The sequence below is a fragment of the Rattus norvegicus genome, chromosome 1 (genome assembly GCF_021556685.1).
Source record: "Rattus norvegicus strain SHRSP/BbbUtx chromosome 1, alternate assembly SHRSP_T2T, whole genome shotgun sequence".
NCBI lineage: Eukaryota > Metazoa > Chordata > Mammalia > Rodentia > Muridae > Rattus > Rattus norvegicus.
In genome coordinates, this window is record NC_141534.1 from 105,276,549 (window position 1) to 105,297,238 (window position 20,690).

Here is a 20,690-nt window from a genome sequence, read left to right on the forward strand (position 1 = left end):
GCTGCCCATTGGTCCACCCTCACTGCCGGGCAGAGTCCTTTCTAGGAGGAGCCACATTGAAAGGGGAAGGCCAGGCAAGGGCTGGGGCATCAAAGAACCTGCCAAGCTCTGGAGAACCCAAGAAGCTCATGGACTTTTCCAGGCCTAGCTGTAACCCCTGGAGGTGGCTCACCCTTTTGGGTAAGAGGGGAAAGAATCTGCTTTCTGAGGCTGAGGGGAGGGACGCTTAGAAAGAGGAGGAAACAGATCTATTGAGGCATAACTCAAGAGTTGGAGACAGGACTCTCACCAGGGTTTTTGTAAGTACATACATTTGGGTGTATCTCACACCCACAGCGGCACAGCCAGATGAGACACACAGACTCAGTCATATGCATACACACAACCACAGCAGGAATACACAGAGAGAGAGAAAGAGAGAGAGAGAGAGAGAGAGAGAGAGAGAGAGAGAGAGAGAGAGAGAGAGAATGGGAATTCAGTCATATCTACCTGCTGTGTAAACTGATGAACTTGGACCCCTGCCGCCTCCCTGCAATCACCCCGTGTTCCTTGGGCTTCCCCTTATCTATCTGGATTCTCTTCCTGCCAGCCTGGGTCCCTTTTTAACTCCCTTCTTCTCCAGGACCCTTTACACTCCCTGACACAGCTACTATGATGTGCTAGCAGACATAGATACTGGCCTTAAAGATGTCAGTGTTCACCCTGCAGTAGGAGTGGGGTCTCAGGTACCTTTACCGCCCCCATAGTCAAACCTCAGGTGTTACAGAGTAGGGGATACCAACTTGTGTCCTACCTTACCCACACCCACCTCAGTGAATTCAGATCTGTAATCAAAATTGTGTCAGACTGTCTCAGAGAGACTGACCTGCATTTATTCCCCAGATGGTCGAGAGAGCCATATACCAGTGCTGACTGGCACAGCAAAGCCCTGCCTACCTGGACCTCACAGATCTGCTCTCAAACTAAAAATCTAAGTAGTCTAAGGTTAGGGTTAGGGGATCTCAGGATGCCCGGAAGCCCAGAAGAGACACATAGCCCAGGTTGGTCAGGGGACATCAGAGCTAAGGATGAAGAAGTGAGTTCTCAGGGAGGCTGCAAAAGTGGAGTGGAGATCTGTGTATGGAGATGTGGACCAGCATGCACAGAATGTGACAGAACAGAGGAGAGCAGGGTCACATCCTGTGTTTTATTGAGATACACATGTCTGTCGTGTGAAAAATGGATTGGGGGAGCGAGTAGCAAAGGGAAGTGGGTGGGGCCAAAAGGAAAAGGAGAGAGTGTATAAGACAAGGACTGAGGGAATGAGGGAGGGGAGGGGTCAGTCCTCAACCGGAAACTCTTAACGAGGTATTTTATTCTACGTGTACGCATGTGTGTGCTTGAGTGTGTTCACCACATGTAAGCATGTACCCATGGAGGCCAGAAAAGGGCATCAGAGACCGTGGAGCTGGAGTTACAGTAGTTGTAAGCCACCCACTCTGGGTGCTGGGAGGAGCCAAAGCCAGGTCCTCTACCAGAGTCGTGAGTTCTCTTAGCCAACTCTAGACCCAGCTATACTGGGAATTCTTCATTGATAGTCGGAGTTGCTTTGGAGTCAGTGACAGTTCCTGACAGAAACAGGAGAGGGAAGATTTGCAGGCTTGTGTTTCGGTCTAGCGGATTGAGGAAGCCATGGTAAAACAACAGTTCAGCTCATGGCAGCAGTAGGGTGTGGTGGAGGCGTTCACACCATAGCACATACGAGGAGCACAGAGAAGGGCAGGAGCCAGAGGTTGGGTATGAGCTCTGCAGACTTACCTTTAGTGACCTACTCCCACCACTAAGACCTTGTCCCCAAAAGACCACAGCCTCCCAAAATAGTGCCACCAGCAGGGGACCAAGCGTTCAGAATCTGGGCCTGTGGGAGACATTGAAGATTCAAATTCTGACAGTTATAGAGTTGTAAAAGTAATGACCTGAATCTCATCCCCCACTTTCCTCCTCTCTCTTACACCCCCCTCCCCCCATCATCACCCACAACTCTCTCTCTTTGGTTTCCTCAGCCAGTTTGCTGACCTGTGGCATCTGCCAGGCCTCTGGTCAGATCTTCATCAGCCCAGACTCACTCATGGGAGTGGAGAATTTCCGGACCATCCTGACCCTAGAAAATGTCCCAGAAGACGTCCTGGAGTACAGTTGGTATCGGGGCATGGACAACAGTACAGGCAACATGATTTTCAGCTATAAACCTCCCAATACCCGACACCCTGGGCCCTTGTACAGTGGGCGTGAGAACGTGACCCGTACAGGTAGCCTGGTGGTGAGGATGTCGGCGTTAAATGACACAGGCAACTACACTGTCCAAGTGGACACCAGCAACGGGACCCAAACAGCAACTGGCTGGCTCGAGATCATAAGTGAGTTGGCATAGCAACCAGTTTCCCCAACAAAAAAAGGGAAGCTTGTCCTAAGGGTTCCGAGAGGGAGATTCCTTGGAGGGGATGTCGTCCCGTGTCTCAGTTGCCTAAAAGTGACCCTGGCAGCCATGCAGGTGGCTCTCTCGCTTTTCCTGCAGAGATGGGTCACTCCTCACAATCAAGGACTCAGTTCACTTGTTGAAGAGAGGATTAATTTTCACTGCTGTGTAACACTCATACTTTAGAGCAGTGGTTCTCAACCTTCCTAGTGCTGTCACTCTTTAATACAGTTCCTCATGTCGTGGTGACCCCCAACCATAAAATTATTCCATTGCTATAACTTTGTTACAGTTATGAATCATAATAATATCTTTGCAGAATATTTGATATGTGACTGCCCAGAGGGACCATGACTCACAGGTTCAGAACTGCTGTTTAGAGGCTTAAAAAATATAAAACATCTGGGCAGTGGTGGCACATGCCTTTAATCCCAGCACTTGGGAGGCAAAAGGAGGTGGATCTCTATAAGAGATGGAGTTCCAGGACAGACAAGGCTACACAGAGAGACCCTGTCTCAAACAAACAAATAGTAATAAAATAGTTAATTGTATCTATTTTTGTAGTACTAAGGATGGAACCTGGAGTGTTCTATATGCTGGGGAAGCACTCCACCACTGAGCCACGCCCCCAGCCCCTCACTGGGGGATTCTAGGCAGGGGCTCCACCACTGAGCCACGCCCCCAGCCCCTCACTGGGGGATTCTAGGCAGGGACTCTACCACTGAGTCACGCCCCAGCCCCTCACTGGGGGATTCCAGGCAGGGGCTCTACCACTGAGCCACGCCCCCAGCCCCTCACTGGGGGATTCTAGGCAGAGGCTCTACCACTGAGTCACTCCCCCAGCCCCTCACTGGGGGTTTCCAGGCAGGGGCTCTACCACTGAGCCACGCCCCAGCCCCTCACTGGGGGATTCCAGGCAGGGGCTCTACCACTGAGTCACGCCCCAGCCCCTCACTGGGGGATTCTAGGCAGGGGCTCTACCACTGAGTCACGCCCCAGCCCCTCACTGGGGGTTCCAGGCAGGGGCTCTACCACTGAGCTACTCCCCAGCCCCTCACAGGGGGATTCTAGGCAGGGGCTCTACCACTGAGCTACTCCCCAGCCACTCAGTGGGGAATTCTAGGCAGGGGATCTACCACTGACCTCTCCCTAGCTGGGACTCACTGTGTTGTCCAAGTTGGACTAGAGCTTTCAGTTCCCCTACCTCTGCTTTCTGAGTGCTAGAGCCACAGCCATTTACTACTACACCTAACTTATTATCATGTGACTTTTGTGGGCCACAAGTTTGAGCATTGTCCTGGCTGAGTCCTTCGAGTCTCATGAGGTACTAGTTTTAAGACTGTATTCTCATAGGGAGACCTACCTAGGGAAGAACCTCCTGGTTTGAGGATGAGGTCCTTTCCTGGTGTTTGCATGATCATAGACTTGGATATCAATGCACTGTTTTATGTTTGTTGCCATAACTGTAGGGCCAAGTATTTTGTAGTTCATTATAGCAATCTCTTCCGTGACAGTGATGGTCACTCCAGACCTGGAGGAAGTAGCATGGCTGCCTTGGAGATCTGTCCACCCCAGACCGCTTGCACTGGTGCCCTAGGACCAAGGGGAGAGTATAGTTTTCTGAGGACGAGAAGCCCTCTGCCTTTTTCTGAGTCTATACTCTGTGGCCCTGAGCCTTATCTTTCCTCAGTGAGGAACTGTGTTCCCAAGCTGTTCCATTCCTAGGAAGGGTAAATATCTACATATTTGTCATCTATACGTTTGGAGAGAATTTGGTAGACCGAATGAAACTCGGACAGTGGATCTAATTATTATGACTAGTTCCAAAGCCACCACCTGTCCCAGCTCCTCCGAGATGAGGGCCCTGGACTTCACAACCACTGGGAGCAAGGTTGGGGATATGGCTTAGTAAGTAAAGCACTGGCCAAGAAAGCTTGAAGATCCAAGTTTGAATGCCGGGGATGGGGGAATACATCTGTATTTTCGGCACCCCTACGTGACATGTGGAAGGTTACCACCACAATCTTCAGCTAACCTGGGGTACACAGAGGTAATCGAGTGACCCTGCCTCAAGCAAGGCAGAAGGTGAGGTCTGATCCTCACGGTTGTCCTTCGTCCTCCACACATGCTCTCAGTGCATGTGTGGCATGTGTTAGCACTCTCACCCACAAACACATGTTCTATATACAGTATACATGGACATACAGAGGGGAAAAAACCAACCACCATTAGACCACCTATTCATGACCAAGAACCTGCTGTTGTTGCTGTTATACAGAACGGCTCAGGCCTATGGGCCATGCAGCCTGCTCTCCACACCTCCCTCCTCTACCCCTCTCGGTGCAGGGGCTTCCCTTGTGCCTTATCTTAGGGCTCTCTACATCTCTTCAACATGCCCCGAAGCTTGAAGAAGCTGACACTATACCTGACCTGTTCCTTCTGCTTCACCTAGAGTTGAGAGACGACCCAGACATCTCAGCCAATGTTTCAGCCAACGCCAGCATGTTGGTGGAAGGCATGGACTCCGTGGTTGCCAATTGTCTTACCAACTCCTCGAACATCAAGTGGTACGTGAATTTTGTGCCAACCTCAGGCAATAACCGCATGACGATTTCCCCGGATGGCAAGACTCTGGTCATCCACGGGGTCAGTCGTTACGACCACAGTCTTCAGTGTGCCATAGAAGATGTCCCAGAAATACTCCAGAGAAGTGACACGATTTCCTTAACTGTGGCCTGTGAGTGTCCATGGTAGTGGGAGGGGAGCCGGTGGTAGCCTCTAGTATGTATCCAGGAAAACGGCTGAGCCAGCCCGCAGCCAGCTAGGTCTGGCTAATATCCCGCTCTGGGTGTTTAGCTCTGTGGGTTTATGACTGCCCTCCCCATGAGGTGCTGGACCTTAGGAGAGGGACATACTCCCCATTCTTAGATTAGAAATGGCCTGGTTATTTGTTTTTGTTGGGAGAGGCAAGTGGGGCTGGGAATGGCTGTCCTCAAACAAGAACCTGAATTAGGATCCCTGACATTTGCATAGATGTTGACTGTGACAGCACATACCTATAATCCCTAGCCTAGCGGGACAGAGAGAGATTGCTGGGTCTCAGTGGTCAGCCCGTCTGGTTAGAATACATGAATTCTAAGTCAGAAAGATACTTTATCTGTTTCTTTTCTTTGTTTGCTTTGTTTTCTTTTTTCTAAAGAGAAAAAAAGCTTGGAGTTGGTTGGGCCAGGAAGTGGGAAGAATCTGGGGGAGGTGAAAGAAGAGATGATAATCATAATATATGGTATGGAAATAAAGATGCCTAAGAGAGTGATTGAGGAATGTCTGTGATATTGACCTCTAACCTGCACATGTAAGTCATATATGTGCCCACACTTTCCTGCACATATGTATGAATCCTACACAGACATACACACATACACACACACATACTTTCTCTCTCACACACACACATGCACATACACACACATACACACAAACACACACTCACACATACACACACACGCACACACTCACACATACACACACATACACACTCACACACACTCACACATACACACACACACTCTCACATACACACTCACATACACACACTCACACACACTCACACACATACACATACACACTCACGCACCCACTCACACACATACACACACTTACACATGGAGAGAAAGAGAGATTACAGTCAATCTTTTATTCTTACCTTCATTTCAGATCACAAGTCTACCTTTCTTATTTGCTTTTATTTATGTCTATATGTGTATATCTGTGTGAGTATATGCCATGTGTGGGGATGCCAATGTTCAATCTCCTAAAGGTGCCTGATGTGGGTGGAGTGCTGGGAACCGAGCTCAGGTCCTCTGCAAGAACAGCAAGCACTCTTAACTGCTGAGCCATCCATCTCTTCGTTCTCAATTACGTTTAGTTAGCTCTCTGAAACCTTCAGATCTGTTGACCAATTTTGTTTTCTTCTGAATTTAGGAAAGTCATCTTCACTTTTTCTTCTCGCCCCCATTGCAGGTTGGATTTAAAAACATAATCTTGGTGTGAGATACAGGTCCATGAGAGAGTCTCAGGCTAGGACCGACCCCCAAGTGAGGAGGTGGGGTGTGGCTCAGTAGTGGAGCTCCTCCCACTAGCATGCATGAAGCCATGTGATCCCAAGCACAACACCAGCACCGCCAACAAACACAGGAGCTCATCAACACCCACTCAGAATCTTTCAGCACCCAACTGTCGTTTACATTTAATTTCAGCTGAAAATCACAATCAAACGTGGCAAACGATTTTCACATTTTAGTTAGGAACTGCTCAGTGCTCCTCCTGTTTCCTAACATGGATTCTGTGGCACCATCAGAAGAAAACTAATTCACAGGAGGACAGACAACCCCTGACCCCCATGCTGCCATTTATGGGTTTCAGGTTGCAACCTGGACTGAGGCCTCAGAGACTGTAGCCAGGTAGCAACTAGTTTCTACTTTTGTATGAACGGGCACTTGAACCCTCTTCCTCTCCTCTGAGATTTGCATCTGTAAGATGAAATTTTTATGGACCAAATGACTTGAGTGTTGATTAACAATTCTGCTAGGCTCCTCCTAGGAACCTATCAACAGCGACCTAGCAGACTGTTGGCTACCCCAGCCACCCCCACCCCTGTCTATCTCATCTCTGTTTCTCTCTGTCTCTGTCTCTCTGTCTATCTCATCTCTGTCTCTATGTCTCTCACTGTCTCTCCTCTCTCTCTGCCTTCCTTCTCTTACTCTTTCTCTCTGTTCCCATGTATTCCTGGACAGCCTCTTCCTTTCTTTCTCTATCCCTGCTTTCTTTGCCCTCTTGGGTCTGTCTGCCCTTACCCCTTCTGCAGGTCCCTCTTCTGTTCCCTTTCCACAATAAACCTCCCTTAATCCAGATCTGTCAAATGGTTTGATTTCTCAGGGAGACACCTTGAAACCCGCCCCCCCTTACTCTGCTGCCCCTGCTTCATAGCTCATGACAGTGAGTTTTGTGGATCACACACTGCGAAACCTGTTCAGAGTTTAGATGGTGTCCTATGACACGGTTGGTGTGTGAGCTTTTCTGCTCTGCTCTAAGCCATTTACCATATCTAGTGTGTAGGGCAAGCAAGGTTTAGCCCACAGGAACTCAGAGTGGAAACTGCCTTGACTGTTTCAGTTATCATCTGGGGTGGGCTCATCACACGGAGAGGGGCACCTTGTGTCTTCTGGACAAGATGCCATCCGAAGGGATTGGAAGTACAGCTGTGGTCTCCTTCCCTGTCTCTGCAGATGGACCAGACTATGTGTCACTGTTGACCGAGCCCTATGCCTTTAATGGCGTGCTGCGTGCTGTTATTGGTTCCTATGTGCAGCTGGAATGTACCGGTTACTCCAGGCCGGTAGTCACGTACCACTGGATTCATAACGGCTCCCTCCTAAGCATCTCCGAGAAGAACTTGACCCTCCCTAGTCTGTCCTGGGAACAAATGGGCAGTTACCGGTGTATTGTGGAGAACCTGGAGACTCAGCTGGCCTTCTATAGGGATGTCACCATCCAGCCACCTCTATCTCGTGAGTGCAACCACCAAGCTCTCCAAACGTTGCCTCCCATATGTTTTTGTCTAGGCAGGAGGCCCCTCTGTTGCTACGCCCCACTTGCAGCTTCCGGTGTGCCACGGAAAGGATCAGCATAGGACCAACTTCTCAGCACAAAGGAGATGCCTTTGCCCCAGAAAGACAAAGGGAAGGGGAATAAGAGACAAAAACAGGTGACAGAGAACGAGAGAAGGGAAAGGAACAAGGGGGAGAAAGAAAAGGGGTGTTTGCTCCAAAGGACAAAGGACTGCCTGTGGATAGAGGGGAAACAGATGTGACCCTTAGGGGAACTCCAGTGTTAGGATGAATTGGCTTGTTTTGATTGGGCATGTTAATTATGTGGGCTAAAAGGGGACTTTTGATTTCTGGACTTCTGATACTTTGGTAGCTGGACCTTGGTAGTCAGCCTCAAGAGGAGGAAGTAGCCAAATAAAGAAATAAACCTTGATGGCTAGCTTTAGGAATGAAATCTAACAATTTAGCAAGGCAGAGGAAACGGGGAAGGGAGAGGCCTGGGCGGGGGTGGGGAGAGCTGTTTGCCATGCTCAAGCCTGCTAGAGCCCTTCAGTGATGCCCTCCCTCCTCATCCTCTAAGGACCTGTCCAAAGCAGCCCATTCTGTCAATCATCCATAGTCCCCAGTCCTGGAGTCAGAGCAAGATGCACAAGAGACAAGATTGGCCAGTATTAGCTTTCTGTGTGCTAGCCACAGTTATGACCTGTGGGACCATCCTGGTCTCCTGGTACAGCAAGTGGTTCAGTACCATCCACCTCTGTCTCACAGGTAAAGAAAATAAATAGCCCTAGGACTTGAGCTCCTGACCCAAGGCCCCACACCGTACAGGAAAGTGGAGAGATCCTTTACAAAGAATCTGACCCCACAGCCTTTGCCTAGAGGAGAGTGCAGGAAGATAGCCCGAGAGTTCAGTCACTGCAGAAAGACATATTCCTTCTGGTTTCGAAATGAGGAACTTGGGGCAGATTTGCAAACGAGGAAAGCCCTCATTTCTCCCTAGCAGCTCAGTCATTTTCCACAAAGAGAGAAAGTGATCTGATCAGTGAGAGAGCCAAGGAAAGGGCGCTGAGCTGTGCAGACTCGAGCTGAGGGCTTGGCGCAGTCAAGCGCTTGCTGTGCAAGCCTATGTGAGGACCCGAGGTCAGTATGCAGAGCCCAGGTGAAAAAGTCAACCGTGGATGTGTGCTCGTGATCCCAGCTGGGGTGGCAGAGACAAGAGGATCCCCAGGGCTTGCAGGCTACCCAGCCTGGCCCACTTTGAGAGCTCCAGGCCAGTGAGAAAGCTTATCTTGAAAACTGAAATGAGGTTGGGAGGAGGAGGAAGCAAGCAGAGCTCTGGGTCTGAGGGCCAGGCAGGGCTGTACAGTGAAGTTCCGTGTCAAGCAAAACAAAACAAAACAACAAGGTGAGCTCGTAAGATGGGTCAGCAAATGGAAGTCCTTACCTCCAAGCCTGGCACACTGAGTTCAATCCCAGAGACCTTCAGTAATGCAAGAGGGAGGAATGGCTCCCTCAAGTCATCCTCTGACACCCACACACAGGCAAGAAACTGAATTTTTTTTTAACTCATATTAGATAACACCTTAGGAATAACTTGAGGTTAACGACTGATCTTCACATGTATGAACAAACACATGTATGTGGGCACATTACACACATACACACACACACACACACACACACACACACACACACACTGTTCTAGAATCAAAGGATCTCAGGTGCCAATTCTAACAGTGCTACTAATGTGAACCAGGAGGCAGAATTTCACCATGTCCAGACTCAGTTTTCCCATATGCAGAGCTGGGACAAGTGCCTCGGCAGTACAGTGCTGTGAGAATCAGAACGCTGTAGAAAACTGCACAAAAGACGGCCAGTCCCCCTGCACACTCCAGAGAAGGCCAGGAGCTGATTCAGCATAGCATGCTCACGAGGCTCCCAGATTCATTGTCTTCTACTGTGCAAAACTATGGTTTAGGAAGGAAGGCTGTCCAGCCATTACTCATTGCTTGTCCCTAACTACAGTGCAGTCCCAGAATCGCTGGTGTCCTGCTATTATCTTCAGTGAGTTAATGACCCTGTGTAACCAGCAATACACCCTTATAACTCCCTATCCTCAGGACCTAGTATATTTGCTGTTCTTCACTCTATCATCCACTGTCTGCTTCTGCATCCATTCTTCCTCTTAAAATAGTCAAGGCTGGAGTTTAATCTCGGTCTGTGCTGCAGTGGCACAGCTCAGAACGTCAGGAAAGTCATGGCATCGGGAGTATGAAGCAGCTAGACACATTGCATCTACAGCCAGGACACAGAGAGCTGTGTGTTGGTAATCAGCTCACTTCTTTATTCAGTCTGGGGCCACAGCCCATGGAGTGGCTCTTCCCTCTTCAGCTAAACCTCTCTGCAAAGCCCCTACTAGACCTCTCCAGCGGCATCTCTCATTGTTGACTCTAAATCGTCAAGTTCTCAATATCAAGCATCATGGCCTCCCACCTGGATGCCATCCCAAAAGAACAAGGGGTTGTCTTTGTTTTATTTTTAATGTGTGTGTACATGATGCATATCTACTGAATGGTACACCTCTAGAGGGTGAAGACCAACTTCATGGAGTCAGTTCTCTCCATCTCTCCATGGTCCACTTAGCAAGTACTTTACTCACTGACCTATCTCGCCAGCCCCAAGTAATTTCAATCATTGATGAATCCCTGGTACCTGAATAGTGCTTAGCACATAGTGGGTGCTGACAAATCTTTGAAGAACCTATAGGTGGCCAAGTGCGCTGGTTGGTTTTTATCAACTTACATAAGCCTAGATATAACTGGGAAGAAAGCCATCTTACCTGAGAAAAATGCATCCATAGTATTGGCCTGTAGACAAATATGTGGGACATTGTCCTAATTGATGACTGATGTGAGAGGGCCCAGTCCACTATGGATGGTGTCATTCCTAGGCAACATGGTTCTGGGTAACGTAAGAAAGCAGGCTGAGCAAATCAGAGAGCAAGCCAATAATCCTTGATCCTCATGGCTTATGCTTTAGTTCTTGCCTCCAGATTTCTGCTTGAGTTCCTATCCTGACCTTCCTTCATGATAGAATGTAAGATAAAATAGACCCTTTCCTCTCCAAGTTACTTAGGTCATGGTGTTGTAGACATGGTGTTGTTGTAGCAATAGAAACTCTGGCTAAGACAGTGAGTGAAGAAATGAGTTTAATGAGTGTCCTGATTGTCCTGTTCTCCTCTCCATCAAGGGCCACTGCCTACTGTGAAAAGAGAATTATACATCCCAGGATACTTGGTGATAATCCTCATCATATTGGCAACCACGGGAGGTGCCTACATGTGTAGAGTCCTGGTCTACGCCCTGCAACTATCCTGCTCCAGAAGGTGACCATTGTTCTACATCATAGTGTCAGGGCTTAGTCTCATGACCCAGGAGATATAAACAGATGGTGAAACTGTCCAGAACTGGACACCAGGGTTCTTATGAGGCAGACAGATAGATTCCCAAGACCAGAAGCTAGTGGAAGAGAGAGCTCATGATGAAGGAGTTAAAGGCACGTGCTGGAAGTCAACCAAAGGATGGATTAATCATGATCTCTGAAGAGTACAGCACTTCTCAGCTTCAGCACTGCCCATACTTAAGAGAGCTAGTTGTTCCAGATGGGGGGAGTAAGGCTATCCTGGGCGTGGTAGTGTGGTAAGCACATGACCACGACATGCCAGTAGTAAAATCCACCACCACTCTGGGTTAGATAGCTAAAAGTATCCCCAGGTCAGGTTAGGGGACCCGAAACTGCCCTGGCATGAAATTCAGTATTAGAAGTAATAGTGGTGGAACTGGGGGAACGGCACAATGGTAAAATTCTTGATATTGTAGAATGGAGACTTAAATTAATATCCCCCAATACCCATGCAAAATCCAGCCATGGCAGCGTGTGCCTGTAATCCCAAGGGCAGAGGAAGACAAGTGTATGGCCAACCACCAGTCTAGCTGAAATGGTTAGCTCTGAGTTAAGTGAGTGGGTGGGTGTGGGTGTGCTGGCATGCACCTTTTATCCCAGCACTTGGGAGGTAGTGGGCAGGTGGTCCTTTGTAGTTTCTAGGCCATCCTTGTCTACATAGTGATCTCCAGGATAGCTAGGGGATACATAACGAGATGATGGTGTCAAAGTGGTGGTGGATGGTGGTGATGGTGATAGCGGTGATGGTGGTGATGATGGTATCAGTCAGCTGTCTGTTACTGTAACAAAATACCTGAGTCAATTATAAAAATTAAGATAAATCTTGGATCACAGTTTCAGAGCTTTTGGTTCATAGTCAATTGCCCCCATTGCTAATGGACCTGTGCCAAAGCAATACATTCTGGCTTCTCACCTTGTAATGAGCAGAAAGCAAAGAGAAGAGAAGAGGCTGGGCTTCCAATCCTCCCTCCAGTGGTAACCCCTTCCAATAAGCTATCTCTACAGAAATAGATAATTAATAAACAATCCCCTCAGTGGGTCACCCGCTCCAATTGTTTACGTTCTCAAAAGAAAGACAAACACACAGCCCTTATATTTTGCTGTGCCTTACACAGCACAATAGCTGGACCACTTCCTAACCTCCACGTGTTTGACCCAAAGGGCTGCTCGACCGGGCTGTGCTCTGGGCCGCATCCCCTGGATCCTTCATATGGCAGCCATGCATCTCTGTCCTGCCATCTTCTCAGACATAGCATCTCTCCTCTCCTGTACACATTCCCCACATGGCAGCTCCCCTTTTTCCTACTTCCTCTCCCTCCCATGTCTGGGAATCCTGAAAATGCCACCTCTGTCTGCCCTGCCCAGCCATTGGCTGCCGGCATCTTTATTTACCAATCAGAACCAGCCGGGGGGTGGGGGGTAGGGTCCCTCAGTGTCTTATGTGCAGACACTCAAGTAGGCAGTTCAGGGGACCAAAATTGACATAATACGAACAGCATTAGGCCAAAACCACTACATATCTTCTAGTCCTTATGTCTTAAGGGTTTCCCAACTTTTAATTCATTAGGGACTAAACCTTTAACCCGTAGTCTTATAGGGAACATTGTAGATCCAATATTCAGCAGGATCTATGGCGATAAAGATGGCTACTAATGATGCTGGTGATGATGGTGACATTGAATTGGTGACAACACTTGAAAGCTGACTGAGTATAAGCCAGTCTGTGGAACCAGCAGGCAGCATCCTCCATGATTTTTGCTACACTTCCTTGGTTTTGAGTGAGTCTGGGTTGAATGTTACACTGTGTGGAATAGCAAACAGGCCTGCCTCTAGGTTCCTGCCCTGGTTTCCTTCCATGATGGACTGTGATCGGCAATGGCTAACCGAAACAAACCCTCTCTGTTCCTACATGGATTTGGTCTTTTATCACAGCAAGAGAACTGAATGAAACTAGAACAGATGTGTTTTACTAATTATTTTTCCTGACATTAAAATCAATTAATATTAAAAAGTATGGGTGGAAACATTCTGAACTCTAGGCACCGAGGTGAAGCCCCAGGTTCATCTCTCCCGCCGGCATGCGTGTAGAGGGAGGAGTTGGGTCCCTTTATATATTTTTTGTCACATTAGGAGATCAGTGCTACTCAAAGTCGCCCCGGTGGTGGTAGCACCATGAGTTCCTCACTGCCACGCCAATGTTCTGGATTTTTCAAATGAAAATCACACATGTAACCTTCTGTTTTAATATGTCCTAAACAGCTCAAATGGCTGTGCCACTCCCAAACGTTCACGTTGTTAACGCCTCCCCTCCGATACTCCTAAGTTATTTACCACTTACTAAAATCTACATTCGGTCTCTGTTACCCTAGACCCAGTGGGGGTTCCCCTGGGGCCGCTCTTTCCAAGCTCTTATATGATTGGTGTGCTCTCTCTTCTGCCTCTCTCAAGCCTGGATTTTATTCCTTTCTCGCCATGGTGATTCTTCTCCTTCCTCTATCTTGGTCCCCTTGTCTACAAATCCTAAATGTCTCCCTGCCCAGCCATTGGCTGCCAGCAGCTTTATTTACCAATCAGAACCAACCAAGGGCAGGGACCCTCAGTGTCTTATGTGCGGATTCTCATATAATTTTGGGTACCCAATTAACATAATACAAGCGTTAAACCAAATCTACAACAATTTCTTTCCTAGGACTTTAGGAACACAAGATGTGACTTCTTCCCTCATTTTGTCCCACAGGAGAAACTTGTCATAAGTGTCCACAGAAGACCTAAAGGACAGCCCAGCCAGGGAAGGAGATGAAGGAGACGGGAGAATGAGTGCCCCCTGGGGACCAGCTGGACTGCACCAGCACCACATGTCTCTGGAACATTCTGGGGAGGACACCATCCCAGGCTTAGTGAGCTGAAGAAATGTAGGCTACCGGATAAATTGGAAGACTCTCTGTGGGACCTGAAGGAGGGGTGACATCGCCTGGCCATCAGCAGCACCATCTGCTAAGCAGAGCTGGCCAAGCTGGGATTGGCAATGTGAGAGTTCTGGGTTCTAATTCTAGAGCCCGCTCTCCCTCCAGTGTTTCCAAGCTCACATCCTTACTCTGAAACTAGGGGATCTTGACAAATTCTTTGAAGATGCTTAGATCACTGTTGCCAATGACAGAGAAATGAAGCAATTTTAACTTCAGACAACTGGTGTCAGTTCCTTAAATAGGTTCCTCTCCCCCTCCCCAGGTCTAAGAATCACACTGGTAGAAAGGCTTCCCAATGAGGAATGTGGTTGCCTTCTGATTAGAGATGAATACAGGACCACAGAGGCAGGGTCAGAAACAGAAAGAACAGATCAGGGGCTGGGGGAAGAGTGCATACTGCCATACTGCCCTTGCAAAGGTCCCATGTTGGGCAGCTCACAGTCACCTGTAACTCCAGCTACAGGGGGTCTGATGCCATCACCTGAACTCATCATGAACTGTGTGCCCACACACACACACACACACACACACACACACACACACCCATTTGAAAATATAGAAGAATATATAAGAAAGTCTGTTGCATATTCCTGTCATCCCAGGCTTTGGAAGCTGGAAGCAGGAAGCTTAGGAGTTCAAGGTCGTCTTAAGCCACCTAGCAAGTTCTAGGCTAGCCTGGGGTACTTGTGACCCTTTCTGTTTTCGTCAGTGTTGTTCTATCCCTGTAAAGAGACACCATGACTACGGCCATTCTTATAAAGGCAAATATTTTGGGGATTGGTTTACAGGTTCAGAGGTTCAGTCCATTACCATCATTGCAGGAAACATGGTGGTAGAAAGGCAGATATGGTGCTAGAGAAAAGCTGAGAGTTCTATATCTGGAAGAGAGGGTGACACTGGACCTGGCTTGAGCTTCTGAAACCTCAAAGCCCTCCCTCAGTGACAAACTTCCTCCAACAAGGGCACACCTCCAATAATACCACTCCCCATGAAGCCCATTTTCATTCAAATCACCGCACTGTCTCAAAGAATAACCAAACCAAGAAGCATAGATTAGTCAACAGTGATAGATATGATATGTATAGCACAAATGCAGGTTCAGTCCAGTTTTCACATGCAAGTGAAAAATTGAAAAAATGTTAACTATTACCAGTGTTTCCTCTTTATGTTTCGTTCTTCTTTTTGCTTTGGTTCTAAGGTACTTTTCCCTCACAAAGTACATACACTGTTTTTAAAAACCAGGGAAAGGAAACCAAGTTAAGACACATTTGGCAGCTCCCCAGCATCCACAGCGCCCCTGTCTGCACCTTTCTCTGAGCTGCGCTCAGTCATGCTTCCCAAAAAGCAAGGCAGAGTGGAGCAGCGTCTCTGACAAGTTGTCTGCCTATCATCTTTTCTCTGTCATCTATCTGTCCATCTGTCTTATATCCACCACTTACCTTGTATATTTTATCTATACTGTAAGTCTGTCTATCTCATTTCTATGTCTCTATTTTCTATTATCTATCTATAATATCTACTAACCTTTCCCTGTCTGTCTGTCTATCCAACTATCATCCATCTAGTTTGGGTTTAAATGTATATTTTCTACAGAGGCCCATATATTTGGACACTTGGTACTCAGCTGGTCACAGTATTTTCTAAAGCCGTGGAATCTTTCGGACATGTGACCCAATTTATAGAAGTACGTGTCTGGGGCGTGCTTAGAAGATGATATCTACATCTGGTTCTGGCTTGAGCCCACTGCTTCCTGATCCATCACGATGTGGAGCCTCCACTACATGTGCCCCCTTGAGCACCACCATATTCCCTTCCTCACCATGATGGACTGAAACCATGAACAAGAATAAACCTTTCCATCCTTCATGTTTCTGTCCGCGTCCTATCCACAAAACCAAGAAAGGTAACCGATACATACAACGTTACACAGTAAAGGGATTGTTTGGGGGGAGAGAGAGAGGAGACTGGCAACTACAGGAGAAGGGGATGAGCATGGCCAAAATAGGTGATACACTTGAAAGAAAACACAGCAAACCATCACTGTGTAAACAATACATGCCAATTTTTAAGTAAAATCTAAAAAAAAAAAAAAAAAATCTTAGTACCGGAGAGATGGCTTAGTGGTTAAGAGCACTGGATACTCTTGCAGATGACTGGGTTCGGTTCCTAGCACCCACGTGGCCACTCACAACCCTCTGTAACTCCAATTCCAGAGTAGCTGATGACCTCCCCCAGCCTCTGCAGGCACGAGGCATGCATGTGGTGCACGGATGCGCATGCAGGCCAAACATCCACACACATACAATTACAAAGTCAAATGCTGGGTGGTGCTGGTGCACATCTTTAATCCCAGCACTTGGAAAGAAGAGGTAGGGGGATCTCTGTGAGTTCAAGAGCAGCTTGGTCTGCAGAGCAAGTTCAACCCAGGAAACCCTGACTTGAAATAACAAGAGAGGGTGGTGGAAAGGAAGAGAAAGAAAAAAGTCAAGCTTATGATTTCCAGGGCACAATAGCAATTGGGTGGGCAGGGTAGCACAAGGGCGTGGGCAGTAGCAGAACGCCTGTGTCATGAAAAGAACGGCCCTGAAGTCCTACACATCGCATGTCAACCTAGGCGACCCTTTTGCTTCTGCAGAGCCAGCCTCCTGTGGCCGCCATGCTCCTTCTGGCAATGTTCATGGCCATGTGGTCATTTGTGGAGCCTTATCTCTGAGTACTCTGTGGTAGAGCCCTGCTGCCCCCAGGAGTTCCTGGGCTTCATTTCATGAAAGCTGAGGGAGGCATAATGTATCTCTTCCTTTGTGGAGGAGGGGGCTGCCTCAACTGTGGAAGGCAGGGGCTCAGAGCTGTCATCTGCATGGGATTCAACCAGGGGACTCTGTAAAGAAAGGAAAGGAGAGAGTCAGCTAGAACAACAGGGGCCCCTGGAGCCCCATATCTGCTCACCCACAAACATTTTTAATTTTAAATTACGCGTCTGTGTGTAGGGGTGTATACACATATGCCGCAGTGCCTGCTGACGCCAGAAGGTGGCATCTGATTCCCTAGGGCTGAGGTTAAAGGAGGTTGTGACCCGCCCGATGTGGGTGCTGGGAACTGAACTCGGGTCTTCTGCTAGAGCAACACATTCTCTTAACCCCTGAGCCTTTCTCCAGCCTCCCACGTGCATTTTTTGTGGAAATCACTTTCATTCCTACTTTCTGAAAACATTTAATACTTAACAAGTGCCCCCTCTCCCTAGCTCCAGCGAGACAGCGTTTTCGTCTCTAGTTTATAGATAGGAAGCGGAGGTGGAAATAAGCAACTCAGCCAGACTCCCTGGGGAAGCTGGTGCACAGCTGCCATGCTAGACTCAAGGGGCAGAGGCAGAGGCAGGAGACTCACGACAGATCCAAGACAAGTGTGGTCTATGCATGAGGTCCAGGTCAGTCTGGGCTACCGTAACAAGCCATAAAGAGAAACCCAAATCAAAACCCCAGTCGAAAGAATAACCCAGTTCTTCTGACCCCCAACACCTCTTTGTAGTAGGGACGTGTGTGTGAGAGTCTTAGGTAGTTGCTGGGTATCCTGAGGAGGAATGGGAATGAGAGACCATGACCTCATTTATTCTGGATCTGTGTGTGGTGTGTGTACACATGTGAATGCCAAGGCAAAAAGTCTGTGTCAGGTGTCTTCCTTTATAGTGCTCCACCTTATTTCCTAAGACAGGATCTCTCGCTAACCCTGGAGCTCACCATTTTGGCCAGATCCCATTATCTCTGCCCCTCCCACCCCCACCCCGGCACTATGGTTGTAGGTCTGCACCACTGTGCCTGGTGATCCAATCTCAACTCCTCATGCTTGCAAGCACTTTACCCACAGAGCTCTCCTCGGCCCCAGCCTCGTGCACACCATTCATTAATTGAAGATGGTCCTAATAGTGTCTGTCTGAGCGCTCAGCATGGCGTCTCTGTAATCCCAGCACTTGGGAGGCTGTGAGAGGAGCACTCCTATGAGCTCGTGGCCAGTCTGGACTACATCCTGGTTACTGGCTCTGACAGGAATATACAGCAAGACACATCCCCAAACAAAACGAATGAGTCAACAGATGCCTCATTGTGATTTGTGATATTGACAGGACAGGATGGGTGACGGGTGCAGTGCCTTGATTCAGGCATGATGCCTGCCTTCCAGAAGCTTCTGGTACAGCAGAGCAAGGTAAATAGCAGCCAGACAAAGAAATTTTATCTGGTGGGAAGAAGAATGTTCCTTTAAGAAACTCCTAACCCAAACACCTAGAACCTGTAAATGTGTAAACAGGAGGGGCCTCACAGGTGGTACTGAGCTAGAAACCAGATCGGATAGAAACTACACGAACATGCACTCAAACACACATACACTTGGCTGAAGGAAGAAACGAGAGTGCTTTTAACTCATGTAACCCTAGGGGTAGCCAAGTTGAACCCTGCCTACATTTAATGTTTTGGATTTTATTTTCATGTATGTGTTTATGTGTGTGTCTGTGTGTGGGGGGATGTGAACAGGTGAGGGTAGTACCCATGTAGCCCAAAACACGGCGTTGGGTCCCATGGAGCTTGAGTAACAGGCAGATGTGAGCTTGAGTAACAGGCAGATGTGAGCTGCCTGATGTGGGTGCTGAAATTGAACTCGAGTCTCCTGCAGGAGCACTTTTAGCCTGTGAGCCACCTCTGCAGCTTTCTTGTCTATCTTTACATGTGCCCAGGACACGAACAGTAGCCTACAGGAGGGCCCAATCCTTGAACACAATGTCTATGTTATAGTAAAGTATTGAATAGCCACATTAAAACGAAGAAGAAAAAGAAAAAGAGAGGAGAGGAGAGGAGAGGAGAGGAGAGGAGAAGAGAAGAGAGGAGAGGAGAGAAGGGAAGCCATAGGCCATGCACCTCATGGCCTCAGAGCCACAGAGTGGAGGTTGTGGCCCATGGCTACTGCCCAGAATCACAGGAGAGTACTGATTCACATCCTACTGGTTCCAGTAAACAATCAAAACTCAAGCTGTCCAAGTACGGCTCCCACAGAATGGGTATTGCTTTTGTGTGATGTTAAAGCTAAAAACTCCTAAGCTGGGCTCACAAGATGGCTCAGGGGTAAAGGTGCTTGCTGCCAAGCCTAATGATCTGAGTTCAATCCCTGACGCCCGCATGGTGGAAGAAGAGAACCAGAGAACCAACTCCTGAATGTTGTCTTATGATTGCGCGCGTGCGCGCGCACGCACACACACACACACACACACACACACACACACACACACCACACAAAATAAATGAATATAAAAGCATAATAAAACTTTAAAAAGAAAACTCGCAAATCTAAAAATGCATAACTGGAAACATTGTGTTCCTGGAGTGTTTCTACCCGAACCCTCAACCCTTGTCAAACAGTCAGTAAAACAATACAGTCAGTGTTGGAGAGATGGCTCAGAAGTTAAGGTAACATACTGTTCTGCCACAGGACCAGGGCTCAATTCCCAATGCCCACATTACCTGTAGCTTCAGGGGATCCAGCTCCCTCTTTTGTCCTCCATGGGTACTGCACTCAAGTGTGTGAATTCACTTAAGTAATGTAATTAAACAATGTGTGCTGCTCCTCTTCTGCCCCATACTGGTTCCTGCAGTCTCTTCACCCTCAGTGACTGGCACCTCTCTCCTCCTATCTGCTCAAGGCAAACCTCTGAGCCAGCTTCCAACCTCTTCCCCTCATCATCCTTCATCCCCTGTCACTCAAGCCCCACCCTCAGCCCATATGTCTTCTCTTCATCTCGGCTTCATGAGCGATCTATCAGCCAGTTCAGATTTCCACCCCATCATCTCGAGAATCCTTCCTAACGCCTCTGCCTCTGTCCTCCCCTTGCTAAAGTGTTTCCTGCCTGTTGCATCCAGAGGCATCCACAGAGGTACGGTAAGACTGTTTTTTCCTATGGAAGTTACAGTTAGCTTGTTCCTCATAGTGGTCTGTTTGCTCAGAAATGATTTACACACTCAACTTCTTCAAAATCACTTCCTGTGCTGGCCCATGCCTCCCCTGTCTCTTCACACAGCCCTCATGGCTGCTCTTCCACTCACTGACTGCTGCCTCCCCTTCCTGAGAGGACTACTAAACCTAGAGCATGGATCAGATAGATAGATAGATAGATAGATAGATAGATAGATAGATAGATAGATAGATAGATAGACAGACAGA

At 48.1% G+C, this 20,690-nt stretch overlaps 1 protein-coding gene and 1 long non-coding RNA gene across 4 annotated transcripts; one reads left to right on the forward strand and one right to left on the reverse strand.

Moving 5' to 3' along the window:
- The first annotated feature begins 43 nt into the window (after positions 1-43).
- Ceacam18 (CEA cell adhesion molecule 18) lies at positions 44-16,355 on the forward strand. 3 transcript variants are annotated; one of them, NM_001402042.1, is made up of 6 exons: positions 94-180; positions 2,043-2,396; positions 4,908-5,192; positions 7,741-8,022; positions 11,311-11,446; positions 14,261-14,706. In NM_001402042.1, the coding sequence occupies exons 1-6, from the start codon at positions 129-131 to the stop codon at positions 14,274-14,276; spliced, it is 1,125 nt and encodes a 374-aa protein (NP_001388971.1). In that variant the 5' UTR covers positions 94-128; the 3' UTR covers positions 14,277-14,706. The 3 variants fall into 3 exon arrangements, with proteins under 3 accessions (XP_087440701.1, XP_087440697.1, NP_001388971.1); XM_087584575.1 differs by lacking the exon at positions 7,741-8,022 and having other exon boundaries at positions 44-180; positions 4,908-5,022; positions 14,261-16,355; XM_087584571.1 differs by lacking the exon at positions 7,741-8,022 and having other exon boundaries at positions 54-180; positions 14,261-16,355.
- On the reverse strand, positions 16,339-20,473 carry LOC147996790 (uncharacterized). The gene is made up of 2 exons (XR_015651083.1): positions 19,994-20,473; positions 16,339-17,367 (listed from the first exon to the last, which is right to left on the reverse strand). It is a non-coding gene; the product is annotated as an uncharacterized LOC147996790 (long non-coding RNA).
- Positions 20,474-20,690: the final 217 nt, after the last annotated feature.

Excerpts from the sequence above, each read along its gene's own strand:
- Ceacam18 (NM_001402042.1), top strand. The coding sequence starts at position 129 with ATGGACTTTTCCAGGCCTAGCTGTAACCCCTGGAGGTGGCTCACCCTT. Across the intron at positions 181-2,042 it reads GAGGTGGCTCACCCTTTTGG|CCAGTTTGCTGACCTGTGGC; the intron begins GTAAGAGGGGAA and ends TGGTTTCCTCAG. Across the intron at positions 8,023-11,310 it reads CATCCAGCCACCTCTATCTC|GGCCACTGCCTACTGTGAAA; the intron begins GTGAGTGCAACC and ends CTCTCCATCAAG.